This window comes from Acanthaster planci, linkage group LG01, assembly GCF_054643075.1.
Source record: "Acanthaster planci isolate LZ-2023a linkage group LG01, COTS_SCS, whole genome shotgun sequence".
Lineage (NCBI taxonomy): Eukaryota > Metazoa > Echinodermata > Asteroidea > Valvatida > Acanthasteridae > Acanthaster > Acanthaster planci.
The window spans coordinates 12722670-12740704 of record NC_141777.1 but is presented as its reverse complement, the minus strand read 5'-3'; the positions used below and the strand labels follow the sequence as shown (position 1 = coordinate 12740704).

The following is an 18035-nucleotide window of genomic DNA, read 5'->3' as shown; positions in this document are numbered from 1 at the left end:
CAGAAAAAACTCTGTCCAATTTTCTAAAGTTTACTTTGAAAGAACGTACATGGATGCCGCCATGTTGCATGCAACAGCCAGCGATGACTGGTTGTACATTCCCGGCGTTCGAGCGTCCGACTAACGAGCACCAAATTGAGCTGTTCGTGAACATACAATGAAGCCTCCCGAACTCAGCCTCTGGTTGCACTCACAGGTTATTTATGTCTATGGTTGCGATACAGCAAATACGTGCCCATAAAAAACAGCGCAAAATCGGACCGAAACGGTGCCGCGCCGCCTGTTGACTCTCGTGGAGAGGTTGGCCTCCATTTTTCAGCAGCAAAACTATGCGCTCAGCTCTGAATGTAGCCGCCCGCCTCTATCCAAAATAGGCCCGCAATTTTGGGCTTTTTGTGAAAGAAATTCCCCGAACAGTAAACTATTAGTCCCAAATTCGCGATCTGTAGAAATATTTCCACGTTCCCTCCTGATTATGGCATGTCTTTTTGTAATATCTTCGTGGGATCACAAAATATTGATGAGCTCGCGCGCAGAAATACATGGAACATGGTGGAATAGATAAATACCCTAACTTCAAAACATCAGGAAAAATATTCACGAGAATCTCAGGCGTTTTAAATGCACTTCAAATTAAAGCCCAGTTCGTGATTTTCAAATTTCCATTCATTAACCGATGACCTCTGAAGATATTCATATGAATTTTATCGCTGGAATATTCTGTAACTGTGCATCATTAAATTCCTTATACCGAGGGGTGAATTTGGCCACACTTTTTGTTTTAGTCACGGGCCATCTATTGCACAGACATATAAACGCATAGACCACCAGGTCCTATCAAAACTACAGGGGTTTTTCGCGACCTGCGCGGCGCCCGTCTAAAATCAAAACTATGAAGCAAACTCACCCTTTGATATAGGGAATTTACGCACATTTAAAGAATTCCAGCCATAACATTCTACGAAGCCATTTTGATTGCAAAAAAACCTCTTACTTAATCTGGCCCAGAGGGATTCAAAACAACAGTGCGGTTGGAGCAGTTGAAAAGAAGAGATAGCTGTACCCGGCCGGGAAGAGCAAAAAAGGCGAACGTATTTGGGAGCACGTGTAAAAAAGTACCGGCACTGAACGTGCTGCCATCTATCATTTCGCCTTTGTTTGGCCATACTAGTTTTTTTAAAATCATGGGTATACGACCAAGACTTGGCGGTCTAGACATGCGTTTTTGTCTGCGGTCTATGGTACCAATCATAGACTTAACCAACGGGTTGTCAATAACGCCCTCTTTTGATATGCACGGAGAGGATAATGATCAACCGTTGCAAACGAGCGTGGGAACGGTTGCTATGTGTAAATAAAGAGCGTCCTCAATTGACAATATTGAAGCATTCACCTTGTACGAAGTTATACGTGTACGGTGTAGGCCTAGATTTCTTTCCCGGACTTTTGAAAAAGTTCTACAACATGTCCAAGAATACCGCCCCGAGTGTTGACAGTCACCAGTCAAACATGTATGAGATCAACATGCAACGAGAATCGTGGTGCACAGTGGAGATGAATAGTCGGCAGGACTGGTGCAGAGCCGAGCGGAAACACAGCAAGAACGCTTTCAAAAGCACCGTGTTCAGCGAGGGACAGTCACAGCCCGAAAGCGATTCCCGCTGTACCTTTGAAGTTAACGACAAGACGCACAAGGAGCGGAGGCATTTCCCGAACAAATCATGTAAGTTCTTGTGGGACATTGTGAACTCGATTACCACACAATGGAAAAAAAAAGAGCAAGCATTGCCCCTTTTTCCTTCCCACAATGCCTTTCTACTATTGTGCAAAATCACCCATGCAGTATTTGCGATAAGACTTAGACCTGGGCCTGTGTAGGCCGACAGGGTGTTGGTCACCTTGCCCCATTTGAATCTGAAAATTGCCTTTTGCCTTGTTTTTCTGGCCACTACATGTAGTACAAGCTTTCCGTGTCCACTTTGGCCCACTGAGTTGTCAGGTTGTGCTTGATTGTTTTTGAAAATGTTGATAGCAACGAGCAGCCCCCAACAGAATTAGGCCCCTACGATGATTTCAGATGTAAAATCACTAAATGACAAATTTGGCATAACCAATGCCCCTTCTGTATAGATGGTGTGGATTAACACGTTAGAATTGCACTACACCAAATATGCCCCATAGAAAACATTGATAGCGCCACCTGTTGACTCTTGGGAAGAGGGTGCCCTCCATTTTTTCACTGGAAATTCAGTTATGGCCAGATGATCACTTTTGTTTCAATTTTATGGGGGTCAGCCACAATTTTTATTTTACTTGCCTTTCCTCAAAGATACCCCTAAAATAGTAGTAAACTATACTGTACGGTACGTGTATGTGCTTAGCTCTGAATGTAGCTGCCTGCCTCTATCCAAAATAGGCCCGCAATCTGGGGCTTTTTTTGTGAAAGAAATACCCCAAACTGAAAACTGGAAATCAATCCCAAATTTGGGATTTATAGAAATATTTCTATGACTCTTCCTGATTTTGACATGTCTTATTGTAAACACCCCGTGAGATGATGAAATATTAATGATTTTGCATGCAGAAATACAATGATTTGGTGGAATTCACCCTTAGCCATGTGACAGTGGATTTGACAATAAAATGGAACTAATGAAAGAAAGGATATAATTGATTTCAACTGTCATCAAACTTTCCCCCATAGTCTCTCATGGATCGACCCCGGTCTTTTCTTCCATTTCAGTCCTTCCATTTGAAACATTTCACTATAGGAGCAGTAAAGTTTTTGGAATCCGTTACCAACAAACTTGACTTGTAAATTAGACAGGAACACAAAATTGAATTTTAATTAAAAAAACACAACAAAGACATCACCAGGCAGCGAGAGATCATCTTACCAGTGTGCACTGCCTGATACTTGAGATTGCTTGACATCACAAATGCAATATTCACATTATGTGATCAATAAAGAGTTGAAGTAAACCAAAGGTTTCGATAACTAGTATATTTTGATGCAACTAAGTATGTGCATTACAACTCTTTTCAACATAACTTCGCTCCTAAAGGCAAAGACCATCGCTGACTTTGCCTAATCGAAAGAATTAGATAAATTTGTTGCCTGGCCATGTTACTCTGTATTGCATTACTTTGCATAGGCTTGTAGGCAGAGATCTTATGGACCATTATGTACATGTAAGCTTTTCTTTGGCAAATTTCCTAAATTGGAATCTTTTGGGCATTAACCGTCCAGGTTGCAGCATCTGCCTATAAGTTCAAACCAAAACTAAAAGTAATGAAGTTTACACTGGGGGTGAAGTGGTGACCTCTAGGGTGAAATGGGGCAAACTGGGTATAGTGCAAATTAATTGAGCATAAGTGGCATGTCTGGGGGGCACACATTTTTCAGGGCACAACGAGAAAAGAAGTTACAGCTACATAGCTATTATTCACAGATTCCAAATGGAGGGAGCACATGCATCCACTTGGCAACCCCCTCTCCCGTTAGGGCAAAGTGAAATGGGGTGAAACTGTAAAGTCAGGTACTTCACCCACAGCTCAAGCCCCGTTGTCTCTATGATTTAATTGATTTGGGTAATGCTTATCAAAATACATGTAATTGCTTATTCTACAGACTACAGCCATCTAGACATTTAACTGCCAAAGAAACAGTGGGCCATGTGCAACACTTAAGTGAATGGGCAAGCTTCAAGTCATCTTCACTGGACACTGGGCTGACGAACTGGTGACGAACTATGCTGGTGTGTGCTGACGCAGAATTAAACTTTCTGCTGGCCTCAGGGTTAGTTTTTTGGTCAGTTTGTAGTCAAATCATCACAAGGCCTCATGAGACCATCAAAAGACTTCCAAAAATTCCACTCAGGCTATTTAAGCGCACTGCAACAAGGGCATCATTTATTTTACTTGTAACTGTTCATGTGGACATCTTGACAATACTAATTTTGGTTAATTAAGGGGGTAATACCTAATCTCTGTTTACTGCTGTATTATTATTGGAGGTCGGCTTTTATGACTTTAAGTCTATCACATGTATGTAGCTCTGGCCATACATAAGCACATGTACAGGGCGTACATTACTAGAAACTGGTTTCACTATAATTTTTTGTAATGCTTTGAAACACTGCATAACCATGATACAATCAAAGTGTACATATATTTTGTATATAAATTGCTTTTCATTTGTGTTTATTTTCTTTAAAATGCTTCTGAGAAGCCATGTAAGGGGTGAGATTTGTCCAGAATTTTCTTGAATTCCAAATTTCTTAGCAACATTTTCCTGATTTTGGACTTTTCAACCAATCTTAATATCTTGAAAATCCTGAGTTGATCACTAAGGCATCTTAGAAACTTAATATATAAGCTGATGTGGAATACAAGATATGGGTGTTTTTAGGACGCTTTCAGGCAAACAAAAATGAATACTACAGACTCTATGAGACCCTAAAAACTTCTGGTTATTATTTTGTAAAGATTTTATTTCCTACAATACAATGTGTAAACAATGTACACATCAATAGCTGACCTTACAAAATCTACATACATTGTACATTGTTTAAGCAAGATTGTGACAAGAGCATAGTATTTATTCAAATGCTGTAACTAATGTCTATCAGGAAGCCAATCAGCAGGCCTATTCTACATACATGGAGCAAAAGCTTAGCTACCATGCCGCAATTTATTAATGTTTTTAAAACGCATAGACCGCCAAGCCTTGGGTGTATCCCTATGATTTTAAAAAGTATGGCCAAACAACGGTGAAACGATAGATGGCAGCACGTTCAGTGCCTGTCCTTTTTTTACACGTGCTCCCAAATATGTTCTCCTTTTTTGCTCTTCCCGGCCGGGTACAGCTATCTCTTCTTTTCAACTGTTCCAACCGCATTGTTGTTTTGAATCCCTCTGGGCCAGATTAAGTAAGAGGGTTTTTTACAATCAAAATGGCTTCGTAGAATGTTATGGCTGGAATTCTTTAACTGTGCGTAAATTCCCTATATCGAGGGGTGAATTTGCCCCGTAGTTTTGATTTTAGACGGGCGCCGCGCAGATCACGAGAAACCCCTGTATTTTTGAATAGGACCTGGTGGTCTATGCGTTTATATGTCTTTGCAACAGGCAGCTCGTGACTATATCAAAAAGTGTGCCCAAAATAAACCCTCGGTATAAGGAATTTAATTATGCACAGTTAAAGAATATTCCAGCGATAACATTCAAGGAAGCCATTATCGATTGTGAAACTTCCTCTGTTTACTTACTAAATTTTGCCCATGCAGATTCGAAACAATTTTGCGGCTGCAACATTTGAAAAGAAGAGATCATATCAGCATTAAAGACGGAAGGTATTTTGAGAGCACATGTAAACAAACACATGCTATCTAACTGCACCACACGCAATTTACACTTGACACACTGGTGGACTTTGCGTTATGTCTGTAAATGGTATGCACCATATTAATACATCATAAGTAAAACTTATTGTGTACTATTTATGACACATTTCTGCCCCTCTCGCTGTAGGCAACGCAACTGTACGACGAAACGGTATAACGGCTTCCTTGCGTCGTGCCATCGCGTCGCATCGTCTCCGCGTCTTTGTTGCCATTACGCGGTTTGTGTACACGACGTCGCCTGTCACGTCGTACAGTGAGCCAGCTCAAGGTCAAACTGCGCCAAAATTGTTTGGCGTATTTATTTGTGCTAATATGAAGGTATTGGGGGTTTTATGACCAGCCAAAGACTATAGACATAATTCCAACACGCTGTGACGTCATTTAGATGCTGGATTTTTATTGGCTGAAATATGAGTGCGTCTTGTATTGTGTTTTTGACGAGAATTTGAAAATGTCTTCTTTGATTAAGTTTTTAGGTATTTTAATTGTTATACAAATGTATGTCAATGGTTTACAATCTCATTTGAAGCAATGTTCATAATATTTTATAACCATTATAATTTTGATTTTGTATTACCACCCGATCGTTGTTTTCAAAATGAAAACAATCAGAAGTGAACAAATTAACAAATTTTACTCAACACTATGACAAAATATTTATTTTGTCAAGGTATGAAACCAAAAAAATAAAGAAAAATTGATTCTAAGTAAACATAAGAATTAACCAATAATCATTCATTTTGCGGCGTAACTCATTTCTACCTGTTTGTGTTTGTTATTTAGTAGTTCAAATTAACACTTATATACTAAGCGCGTCAAAACAAAATATAGTTTTAGGCAATATCGGTTAGATAGCTGAATTATGCATGTTCACTTTATTTCCAGTCACATAGCATGGCGACAAGCGACGATTTGATTTCAATGTAATAAAATAACAAAAAGGCTCTCATTGAGAACAACTCCCAATCCGACGATACTCAAGTCATGATTGTTACTGAACGTAATCGTCAGTGCACTGGTATTAGACCTTACTTTTTAAAAGAATATTGCTACTATCCCTGAATGAACCAGGTTTTTCTTTTCGGACCATCTCACAGGCGGTGTTTGTGTATGTGGGGGATAAGCCCCAAGAACTCGGCCGTCCCATGCTAGATCAATCTAAAACTCGTGGTGCATTCAAAAACATGGCGTTTGAGTGCATCTGATTTTTTTGGTGAAGTTTTTTAGAAGCTGTATTTCAACACAACGTGATGTTTGTTGTTATGGTTCGCAACCTCAAAAGCGTCGGAAAGTGTCCGTTGAACACGTCATTGGAAAAGTTCACATTAAATTTTGGTGGACATATCTCGGGGGAAAAGGTGGTTTGCGAAAATTGTGAGTCCAATTTTCATAAAATTGAAATCGATGGGTTTTACAAAAATGTATTTGCAACAATATCAATGAAAACGTGGGGAATGGGTCGGGTTCTAACCCGGCTGTGTAAAGGTTAAAGGGATTGGCGTTTACTTATTTTGCTATACGGTAAACCTCGGCTAATAGGTCGGAATTGTAAACCCAGAAAAAACTTGAGAATATGCTTATTGTGTCATGCATGCACATTACAATGCAGCTATACTTTTAATGGCATGAGTTGTGTACCATTATTATGAAAATTCTCACAATAACCGGACCCTCTAGTTTCAAGTCACTAGGCATTTGTCAACCCACTTCTTGGTCCGTCCCATTACAAAATTCGATGAAAATAATTACAAATACATGTATTGTCAAAATACCGGTACGTGATCAGCGAGAGTTAAATTATAAGGGTGCTCTGGTCAAGTGAAGATCATGGACATTTCGGCTCTGAATTTGAAAATGGCACAAAGAACTCCGTATCAAAAACAGCAAGACTTTGGATATTCCCCAGCAATAATATCTTACATTTCTCTAGTTCTTACTTTAATTGTAGCTTTGGTACCTTGTATGTGTATTTGTTTTTTCGGGGGAGGGGGTGTAAACTTGTGGCTCAAAAACGGTCAGAAAGTGAAGGGAGTCGGGATGCATCGCCCATCTCAAGTTATATAAGCATACATGTGTATTGAGCAATATTAAAAATAAGGCAGCACTTTAGGATAGGTTAAAATAGGCCCAAGTATCTAGCCAAAACCTCCACACCCGGCAACGGTTTTGGAATCAATCATTTTCGTATACAGTCTAGCCGAAATTCAGTGGTTATGTCGGGGGTGGGTAGGACCGAATGGTATTGCTGATTCCAAATGTCCGATTCCGGGTATCAAAACGGGCCAAATTGCTCGTTCCTATGACGACTGATAAAATCAACGACAAGCAGACCTAAGGAGGGCCGTCATCATCGAATCCTCAATTGCATTTGGGAGCAAGGAATTAAAAAATCAGAAGCGACCACGGTATGTGGTAAAATGTTATGGACGAGCTTGAGGGTGCATCCTTATAGTTTGAAATTTTGTGTATGTATGCATTTAAAAAGCATTTTGAAAACAACATAAAAACGGTGAAAGCAATGGGTGGCTTTCGACATGACTGACAAAACAACCACGGTATATACATACAATGTATGTAGATTACAAGATAGTGGTCGTTAATGGAACTTTTAAAAGTCTCCAATTTTAATGTATGCGTTTGTAGCATGTGTCCTCTACAGTCACTTGTAAAACGGAAGGATGCAAAAAATTTATCTTCTTTTCCAGTTTTGATGATTGGTGATTGAAGTTTTAATGCTAATTAACAAAAGACAAATGCTTTGGCAAACGTTTCATGCACAACGGCTGTTGTTACGGGGTCCTGTCCGTCTCATCTGAACTATTACATGTATACATTTTTTATCGAGAGTTAACTTGATACTTGAAATAAACACCACACTATTATACACAAGCGGTATTGAGATTGTAAAAGGTTTATTTACATCATTTTGTAGACAATTTTGTAAAAAGGCTGTACACAGGCTGACACTGCCTGACTGAAAACATAACATGGAAATTCGTTTATAAAGTAAGTTTAATGACAAGGAACGAGGTTGATATTTTCAGCCAATGTTTATATTGTGTAGACAATTTCAGCTACGTCTGGCAGTTTATTGCACGATACTGCATGCATTAATATACCATATAATATGTTATTAATATAAGAACATGTAAGCACAACCTTTTTAAATAGTCATGCAATGCCACGTTGGATGCTGTTCCTACAAATGGATATTTTTACCGTCGCAAATTTTGTTTACTTTGGTAAATTGGTGGCGCTGAAATAAATCTTTTCCATTGTGCACATTTTGGATGCACCAATTAGATAATGACATCACAGCTGCAGTATCCTCATTTGGCAGGGAAGACGTGGGCAATTTCAAATTTGTTGAAGTGCACTTTTAATTTATAGGGCAACCTAAGTGATGGCACATAGCTTTCTTATACGTCTAAGAGTTGTGACAAGTTGCACAGAACATAAAGTTCCTGGTGAAAGCTCATCATCAACTCTTTTTTAACGGGCGAGAGTGTGTAACTTCATAAAGTAAAGAAGCAGAGGTGAAGTGTGGTTGACAGGTTTGGTGCCCTTTTTTGAAAGTGGGTATCTTTGTATGTAATGCATAGGCCTCATAAAGTGTATAATGTGTTAACCTTATTGTAACGTCCTTTAACGGATATTTGTAGGTTCCCAACTTTCCCTGAAAGTTTGATGGCAACATGGCAGACTTGTAATTATGGCGATACTACACGCTTTTTCGGTAACACACGCTCTATAAAGTATATTTAGATCGAGAAAATAATAAAACATACCTTTGTTATATGAAAGTATAGTTACAGTGACATTTGACACTCAATGCGTCTTGTCTTTGTTTTTCACGGGCCTCAACCCGCAAATTTGAACCTGTGCAGTAACGACATTAGACGAAGTTTTGATGTTGTCAGCAAGCATGTATTTCTGCCAAAACTGGTTAAAACCTGAAATGGAGTTTGATCTAAATAATTAGAAAAAAAAAGAACGCGCTCGAGACCACTGTAAGTTTTTGTGAATACTTGAAGATGGCGCAGTGTTGAAAGTGGATAACAGGGGGTTGGGGATTTTTCCTTGCGGGAAGATCAAACGGAACGACCGGCAGCAGAAATGGGAAAACCGATTTGTGGCAGCCATAACATTCTTTATACGTTCTTTTGAAGGGGAACTTTCGAGTACAAAAAAAAAACAAAAACAAAATTGCATGGCATTTTATACGGTATGCACTAAATTAACCCATTAGCACCTGTACATATACACAATATTGATATCTGCTCATTAGAGAATATTGTGAAAAATAGGAACTAAAGGGTTAAATGGATATAAATACTTTCTGCAGAACAGCTTCAGGGGAAAGGTGTGCGAATAAAAATTTGAAAAGCTTTCAAAACGTTCCTCAATGGGCTGTCCCTTAATGTATCCTTAAAATCGCCCGAAATAAATTTTAATGGTCTTAGTAGCAGGAAGGATTATGGCTCAGCGACTTGATATGCGACAGTGTAACTCAATTATCAAACCCACTAGAAGTCTGAAATGCGATGACGGGGATATCCAGCGGGAAGGGGGCAAACCGTTTTGTGAAAACTGAAAACTCCAGCACTTTAGAAGTATGGTAATGGCCCTTTTGTTGAGGATGTATTTGATCATTTAGTTAAAAAAGAACAATCATTCAAGAAAAAGAATCCCAATTTTACTCCCATGGACTAGAGAATGGTTTCCGCATCGATGTAAGAAACGCAGAGAGCAACGCAATCAAGACGCAAACCGCAACGCAGACAAATGGAAACATTTGGTGCGTTCGATTAGCTTCCCTGAATACACCAGTGTTAAACGCAAAGGAAGCCTCGAAATGAGGGTTATCGACCGCTACAGTGTACTCGCCAAAGCATTCTGGGAAAAGGTCAAGTCCTCGCCACGTTCTATCATGGACGTCCATGCACGAACAGTCCATCCGTAACGTCATTACGCTCCGGCAACCTCCAGAGACCCGCTCGCCAGCCGGGGTAGTAGTGGCTGACACCAGGGCAAGCACGAGGATCACGTGATGGCTGAACGAACGCTCACGTGTAAGTTTGATTTACACGTGTAAGCTAATCGGATGCATCCATGATGTTGGTCTCGCCGACAACTCAGACAAACACAAACCAGCTCGCGCACGATCGGCAAAGTTCAGTTAGGTTCAACTTTGCTGACTGTCTGCGTCGAGTTGCCGTGGTATTCCCATACAAACACGCCTGCTGACTTGACCGGCATACAACGATGTCCCTCTTCCTTTGTTTCACGAATTTTGCCCATTGTTCTCCTCGGTGCTTAAATATTACACCCTTATGATCAACTAAATAGCTGAAGATCAATGAAATGCATGAAACTGGAGTACAGGTTTGGCATCATGAGGCCGTACTGTCAATCTATGAGCACATTTTTCGCAAAGAATCGTGGAGTTTCAGACGCCATTTTGTTCAACTTTTAGGTGTACATGTAATGACATGCACCGTCTCTTCCGTTCGTGTCTGCGTCTTCATGTCCTGGGGACCGTCTGCGTTACAAACGACCATATGGAAACCAGACCTTAAACCTAAACATGTACATTACCACTACTGAAATGAATTATCGATTGGAAAGTACGATTAAACGGATGGGATTCGGAAAGAAAGCGTACACATTTCTGCATAAAAAGATAGAATGGATCCACAGCGAAAAGACAATGCCAGAATAAAAAGCGGCACTGCTGATCAATGCTAGACTGTTATTTTACTAGGAAAGTTAATGCTAGAAATTTGAAATTTATACTTATTCACACTTTCAAATATAAGTAAAAGCAAAAACTGGAGCTGCCCCTCAATTAGTCAGTAACTATCTTGGCCTTTTTCGCATCTTCCTTAGTATGAACCATGCGGACTTCTTCTTGCAGTTTCTCTGGACCGAGTCCTGTGTAAAATATGGGCACTCTCTCCCCTTTCGCTTCCCCCGTCTCATCGCTGGGTTCTGCCCCAGTCCCCTCACCGCGAATTAGAGGTGCATAAGGGGTCCTTGAGAGTGATTTGACAGCGGGGAGTTCCGTGGCGGATCCGCTGCACCCCGCTTGGTCCGTTCCTTCGTTTTTTGGCAAGCTATCGGGTGCTGAATTGGCGGTTGATGGATCGTCAGGCTTTGTGACCTCGTCTCTTCCACCTCTGACCGATTGGAGTTGCTGCTGTCGGTGAGTCAGGAGCAAGCTCTGCTTGGCCCACAGAAGTGCAGGCGTAGTGACGACCTCAGCAATGTGGCGCAGCAAACCACTTCGGTGTCGGTCCAAGCTCTCCAGTGACTTCTTGAACTGTCTCTTCTGGCGGTCCATGACGGCGGTGCTGTAGGCCCGCTCCCCGTCGATGCGCCGCATGACGTTGCTCAGCCGGCTGCGCTCCTCGTCGTTCAGCACGGAGACACGTGACGCAGTGGGTCTGGTCTGACGCACAATGTTCATGTACTTGCTGTACGTGGCCGACTCTGATTTGCCGATGTTCACGCCGCTTTCACCACTAAGCGCGCAGGCCTTTAGAGGATCCAGATACGTTTCTGTAATATGAAAAGAGAACAATCTTGTTTCATATCGGTGCTCACAAAATTGAATGTTTCGATCGTGTGATGCCAACCTTCAACAAAATGGATCCCCTTTTACCCTGCACAACCTCTCGAAAAACACGTAATGATGAGTATAATACGAATAATGGCGACAGATGCTTAAGTACCGTATATATGTACACGTGTGTATTTGGGAAGCCTGCAGGATATGGGTCGGATATACCGCAAGATCTATACTCGAGCTCCACATGAAAAAGAAGTTACAGGTATAAAGAAATAATGGCTTTGCAAATCACATATGTGGTCTTCACCTTTTTTAACTTTCAGTCTCAAATTCAACTTTACCATCCAGTAACAGATTTCTCCTAACCCTTACAACACAAGCAGGGGCATAAATCTGAGTTTCGGAGGTGGTGGCAATAATCCTGAAACTTGCCAAACGTGGAAATTTCCCCGGAAATGTGTATGTAATGGGGGGGGGGGGGCTCTAACGCTGGGGGCGCTGTCGTCTGTGTGCATGTCGGTGTATGCAGTAGTTGCCTGCGCTGTTTTGTCAATTATGCTCTACCTGTTATTTTCCATGACGTTGGCATTTTCGTATTAATTCCTAGCTTCCTCTTTCATTCTTCATTTCTAAAATTTTCACTCTACAAATCTAGAGAATGGCCCTTTGGTACACCCTGTCAAAATTGCATAGAGATAAACCCCAATCTCCTCGTGAAATACGCCATTCATCAAACACACGTTAAGATTATTACAATAAAACTCACAGAGACGACAGCACACACGACAGAAAGCAGAAGGGTGGATGACGATTTGTAAAACACAAGAGGCGACTCCTGCAATGGGCCGTGCTCTGCTCTCTTGTATCGCTGTTCTTAAAATGTTAATCGTTTAGCTGGAAGAGTTTGGTCACCACATGCGATGGAGGATTTGCCTCTTCATTCCCGAGACATGATTTATGATCAATTCACTAATGTCTCTGCATATCTCATCACAACGCTCCTGTTACACCATTAAATCTATTTATGCTGCGTACAATCAAGGATGTACATTTATTGTTACTAAAGAGGCTTTTCACTCTAACGGTTTAGCAGATGTCGTCTGAAATGCAATTGACTTGTACTTGGTATGTATTCTATTCACCTGTTCGGCAAAGTTCAGCTAGGCTCAACTTTGCCGACTGTCTGCGTCGAGTTGCCGTGGTATTCCCATACAAACACGCCTGCTGACATGACCGGCATACAACGATGTCCCTTTTCCTTTGTTTCACGAATTTTGCCCATTTTCTCCTCGGTGCTTAAATATCACACCCTTATGATCAACTAAATAGCTGACCATCAATGAAATGCATGAAACTGGAGTACAGGTTTGGTTTCATGAGGCCGTACTGTCAATCTATGAGCACATTTTCCGCAAAGAATCATGGAGTTTCAGACGCCATTTTGTTCCATGTTTTGGGTGTACATGTAATGACATGCACCGTCTCTTCCGTTTGTGTCTGCGTCTTCGTGTCTTGGGGACCGTCTACGTTACAAACGACCATATGGAAACCAGACTTTAAACCTAAACATGTACATTACCACTAATGAAATGAATTAGCGGTTGGAAAGTACGGTTAAACGGATGGGATTCGGAAAGAAAGCGTACATATTGCTGCATAAAAAGATAGAATGGATCCACAGCGAAAAGACAATGCCAGAATAAAAAGCGGCCCTGCCAATCAATGCCAGACTGTTATTTTACTAGGAAAGTTAATGCTAGAAATTTGAAATTTATATTTATTCACACTTTCAAATATAACTAAAAGCAAAAACTGGAGCTGCCCCTCAATTAGTCAGTAACTATCTTGGCCTTTTTCGCATCTTCATTTGTATTAACCATGCGGATTTCTTCTTGTAGTTTCTCTGGACCGAGTCTTGTGTAAAATATGGGCACATTCTCCCCTTTGGCTTCCCCCGTCTCATCGCTGGGTTCTGCCCCAGTCCCCTCACCGCGAATTCGCAGTGCATAAGGGTCCGTGAGAGCGATTTGACAGCGGGGAGTTCCGTGGCGGATCCGCTGCACCCCGCTTGGTCCGTTCCTTCCTTTTTGGAAAGCTATCGGGTGCTGAATTGGCGGCTGATGGATCGTTAGTCGGCTTTGTGACCTCGTCTCATACACCTCTGCTGTCTGTGAGTCAGAGGCAAGCTCTGCTTGGCCCGCAGATGCGCAGGCGTAGTGACGACCTCATCGATGAGGAGCAGCAAACCACTTCGGTGCCGGTCCAGGCTCTCCAGTGACTTCTTGAACTGTCTCTTCTGGCGGTCCATGACGGCGGTGCTGTAGGCCTGCTCCCCGTCGATGCGCCGCATGACGTTGCTCAGCCGGCTGCGCTCCACGTCGTTCAGCACGGAGACACGTGACGCAGTGCGTCTGGTCTGACGCACAATGTTCATGTACTTGCTGTACGTGGCCGACTCTGATTTGCCGATGTTCACGCCGCTTTCACCACTAAGCGCGCAGGCCTTCAGAGGATCCAGATAAGTTCCTGTAATGTGAAAAGAGAACAGTCTAGTTTCATATCGGTGCTCACAAAATTGAATGTTTCGATCATGTGATGCCAACCTTCAACAAATTGGATCCTCTTTTGCCCTGCACAATCTCTTGAAAAACACGTAACAATGAGTTTAATTCGAATAATAGCGACAGAAGCTTGAGTACCGCATATATGTACATGTGTGTATTTGGGAAGCCTGCAGGATATGGGTCGGATATACCGCAAGATCTATACTCGAGCTCCAAATGAAAAAAGAGTTACAGGTATAAAGAAATAATGGCTTTGCAAATCACATATGTGGTCTTCACCTTTTTTAACTTTCAGTCTCAAATTCAACTTTACCATCCAGTAACAGATTTCTCCTAGCCCTTACAACACAAGCAGGGGCATAAATCTGAGTTTGGGAGGTGGTGGCAATAATCCTGAAACTTGCCAACCGTGGAAATTTCCCCGGAAATGTGTATGTAATGGGGGGGGCTCTAACGCTGGGGGCGCTGTCGTCTGTGTGCATGTCGGTGTATGCAGTAGTTGCCTGCGCCGTTTTGTCAATTATGCTCTACCTGTTATTTTCCATGACGTTGGCATTTTCGTATTAATTCCTAGCTTCCTCTTTCATTCTTCGTTTCTAAAATTTTCACTCTACAAATCTAGAGAATGACCCTTTGGTACACCCTGTCAAAATTGCATAGAGATAAACCCCAATCTCCTCGTGAAATACGCCATTCATCAAACACACGTTAAGATTATTACAGTAAAACTCACAGAGACGACAGCACACACGACAGAAAGCAGAAGGGTGGATGACGATTTGTAAAACGCAAGAGGCGACTCCTGCAATGGGCCGTGCTCTGCTCTCTTGTATCGCTGTTCTTAAAATGTTAATCGTTTAGCTGGAAGAGTTTGGTCACCACATGCGATGGAGGATTTGCCTCTTCATTCCCGAGACATGATTTATGATCAATTCACTAATGTCTCTGCATATCTCATCACAACGCTCCTGTTACACCATTTAATCTATTTATGCTGCGTACAATCAAGGACGTACATTTATTGTTACTAAAGAGGCTTTTCACTCTAACGCTTTAGCAGATGGCGTCTGAAATGCAATTGACTTGTACTGGGTATGTATTCTATTCACCTGTTCGGCAAAGTTCAGCTAGGCTCAACTTTGCCGACTGTCTGCGTCGAGTTGCCGTGGTATTCCCATACAAACACGCCTGCTGACATGACCGGCATACAACGATGTCCCTTTTCCTTTGTTTCACGAATTTTGCCCATTTTCTCCTCGGTGCTTAAATATCACACCCTTATGATCAACTAAATAGCTGACCATCAATGAAATGCATGAAACTGGAGTACAGGTTTGGCTTCATGAGGCCGTACTGTCAATCTATGAGCACATTTTCCGCAAAGAATCATGGAGTTTCAGACGCCATTTTGTTTCAAGTTTTGGGTGTACATGTAATGACATGCACCGTCTCTTCCGTTTGTGTCTGCGTCTTCATGTCTTGGGGACCGTCTACGTTACAAACGACCATATGGAAACCAGACTTTAAACCTAAACATGTACATTACCACTACTGAAATGAACTAGCGGTTGGAAAGTACGGTTAAACGGATGGGATTCGGAAAGAAAGCGTACATATTGCTGCATAAAAAGATAGAATGGATCCACAGCGAAAAGACAATGCCAGAATAAAAAGCGGCCCTGCCAATTAATGCCAGATTGTTATTTTACTAGGAAAGTTAATGCTACAAATTAGAAGTTTATATTTTTTCACACTTTCAAATATAACTAAAAGCAAAAACTGGAGCTGGCCCTCAATTAGTCAGTAACTATTTTGGCCTTTTATGCATCTTCCTTTGTATTAACCATGCGGACTTCTTCTTGCAGTTTCTCTGGACCGAGTCTTGTGTAAAATATGGGCACATTCTCCCCTTTGGCTTCCCCCGTCTCTTCGCTGGGTTCTGCCCCAGTCCCCTCACCGCGAATTCGCAGTGCATAAGGGGTCCTTGAGAGCGATTTGACAGCGGGGAGTTCCGTGGCGGATCCGCTGCACCCCACCTGGTCCGTCCCTTCGTTTTTTGGCAAGCTATCGGGTGCTGAATTGGCGGCTGATGGATCGTTAGTCGGCTTTGTGACCTGGTCTCTTACACCTCTGACCGATTGGAGTTGCTGCTGTCGGCGAGTCAGGGGCAAGCTCTGCTTGGCCCGCAGATGCGCAGGCGTAGTGACGACCTCATCGATGTGGCGCAGCAAACCACTTCGGTGCCGGTCCTAGCTCTCCAGTGACTTCTTGAACTGTCTCTTTTGGCGGTCCATGACGGCGGTGCTGTAGGCCCGCTCCCCGTCGATGCGCCGCATGACGTTGCTCAGCCGGCTGTGCTCCACGTCGTTCAGCACGGAGACACGTGACGCAGTCTGGTCTGACGCACAATGTTCATGTACTTGCTGTACGTGGCCGACTCTGATTTGCCGATGTTCACGCCGCTTTCACCACTAAGCGCGCAGGCCTTGAGAGGATCCAGATAAGTTCCTGTAATGTGAAAAGAGAACAATCTAGTTTCATATCGGTGCTCACAAAATTGAATGTTTCGGTCATGTGATGCCAACCTTCAACAAATTGGATCCCCTTTTACCCTGCACAATCTCTTGAAAAACACGTAATGATGAGTATAAACCGAATAATGGCGACAGATGCATAAGTACCGTATATATGTACATGTATGTATTTGGGAAGCCTGCAGGATATGGGTCGGATATACCGCAAGATCTATACTCGAGCTCCAAATAAAAAAAACAGTTACAGGTATAAAGAAATAATGGCTTTGGAAATCACATATGTGGTCTTCACCTTTTTTAACTTTCAGCCTCAATTTCAACTTTACCAGCCAGTGACAGATTTCCTCTAGCCCTTACAACACAAGCAGGGGCATAAATCTGAGTTTGGGAGGTGGTGGCAATAATCCTAAAACTTGCCAACCTTGGAAATTTCCCCCGAATTGTGTATGTGTATGTAATGGGGGGGGGGGCTCTAACGCTGGGGGCGCTGTCGTCTGTGTGCATGTCGCTGTATGCGGTAGTTGCCTGCGCCGTTTTGTCTAGTTGCTCTACCTGTTATTTTCCATGAGGTTGGCTTTTTTGTATTAATTCCTAGCTTCCTCTTTCATTTGTCGTTTCTTAAATTTTCACTCTACCAATCTAGAGAATGACCCTTTGGTACACCCTGTCAAAATGGCATAGAGATAAACCCAAATCTCCTCGTGAAATACGCCATTCATCAAACACACGTTAAGATTATTGCAATAAAACTCACAGAGACAACAGCACACACGACAGAACGCAGAAGGGTGGATGACGAATTGTAAAACGCAAGAGGCGACTCCTGCAATGGGACGTGCTCTGCTCTCTTGTATCGCTGTTCTTAAAATGTTAATCGTTTAGCTGGAAGAGTTTGGTCACCACATGCGATGGAGGATTTGCCTCTTCATTCGCAAGACATGATTTATGATTAATTAACTAA

General features: G+C 42.1%; 3 protein-coding genes and 1 pseudogene across 3 annotated transcripts; 1 reads left to right on the top strand and 3 right to left on the bottom strand.

The window, feature by feature from the left end:
* The first annotated feature begins 1399 nt into the window (after nt 1-1399).
* On the top strand, nt 1400-5871 carry LOC147800420 (protein SPATA45 homolog). The gene is made up of 2 exons (XM_087136107.1): nt 1400-1723; nt 3632-5871. Exons 1-2 carry the CDS (start codon nt 1465-1467, stop codon nt 3652-3654), a joined length of 282 nt encoding a protein of 93 aa, XP_086992233.1. The 5' UTR covers nt 1400-1464; the 3' UTR covers nt 3655-5871.
* Nucleotides 5872-7382: 1511 nt separating this feature from the next.
* LOC147800419 (uncharacterized) lies at nt 7383-12851 on the bottom strand. Its single transcript, XM_087136083.1, has one exon. The coding sequence runs from the start codon at nt 11872-11874 to the stop codon at nt 11254-11256; it is 621 nt and encodes a 206-aa protein (XP_086992209.1). The 5' UTR covers nt 11875-12851; the 3' UTR covers nt 7383-11253.
* Nucleotides 12852-12993: 142 nt separating this feature from the next.
* LOC147800418 (uncharacterized) lies at nt 12994-14410 on the bottom strand. The gene has a single exon (XM_087136091.1). The coding sequence runs from the start codon at nt 14408-14410 to the stop codon at nt 14105-14107; it is 306 nt and encodes a 101-aa protein (XP_086992217.1). The 3' UTR covers nt 12994-14104.
* A 1926-nt stretch (nt 14411-16336) lies between these two features.
* Nucleotides 16337-17640, bottom strand: LOC147800417 (uncharacterized; annotated as a pseudogene).
* Between the last annotated feature and the right edge of the window lie 395 nt (nt 17641-18035).

Excerpts from the sequence above, each read along its gene's own strand:
- LOC147800418 (XM_087136091.1), bottom strand. The coding sequence starts at position 14,410 with ATGAACATTGTGCGTCAGACCAGACGCACTGCGTCACGTGTCTCCGTG.
- LOC147800420 (XM_087136107.1), top strand. The coding sequence starts at position 1,465 with ATGTCCAAGAATACCGCCCCGAGTGTTGACAGTCACCAGTCAAACATG. Across the intron at positions 1,724-3,631 it reads GCATTTCCCGAACAAATCAT|ACTACAGCCATCTAGACATT; the intron begins GTAAGTTCTTGT and ends CTTATTCTACAG.
- LOC147800419 (XM_087136083.1), bottom strand. The coding sequence starts at position 11,874 with ATGAACATTGTGCGTCAGACCAGACCCACTGCGTCACGTGTCTCCGTG.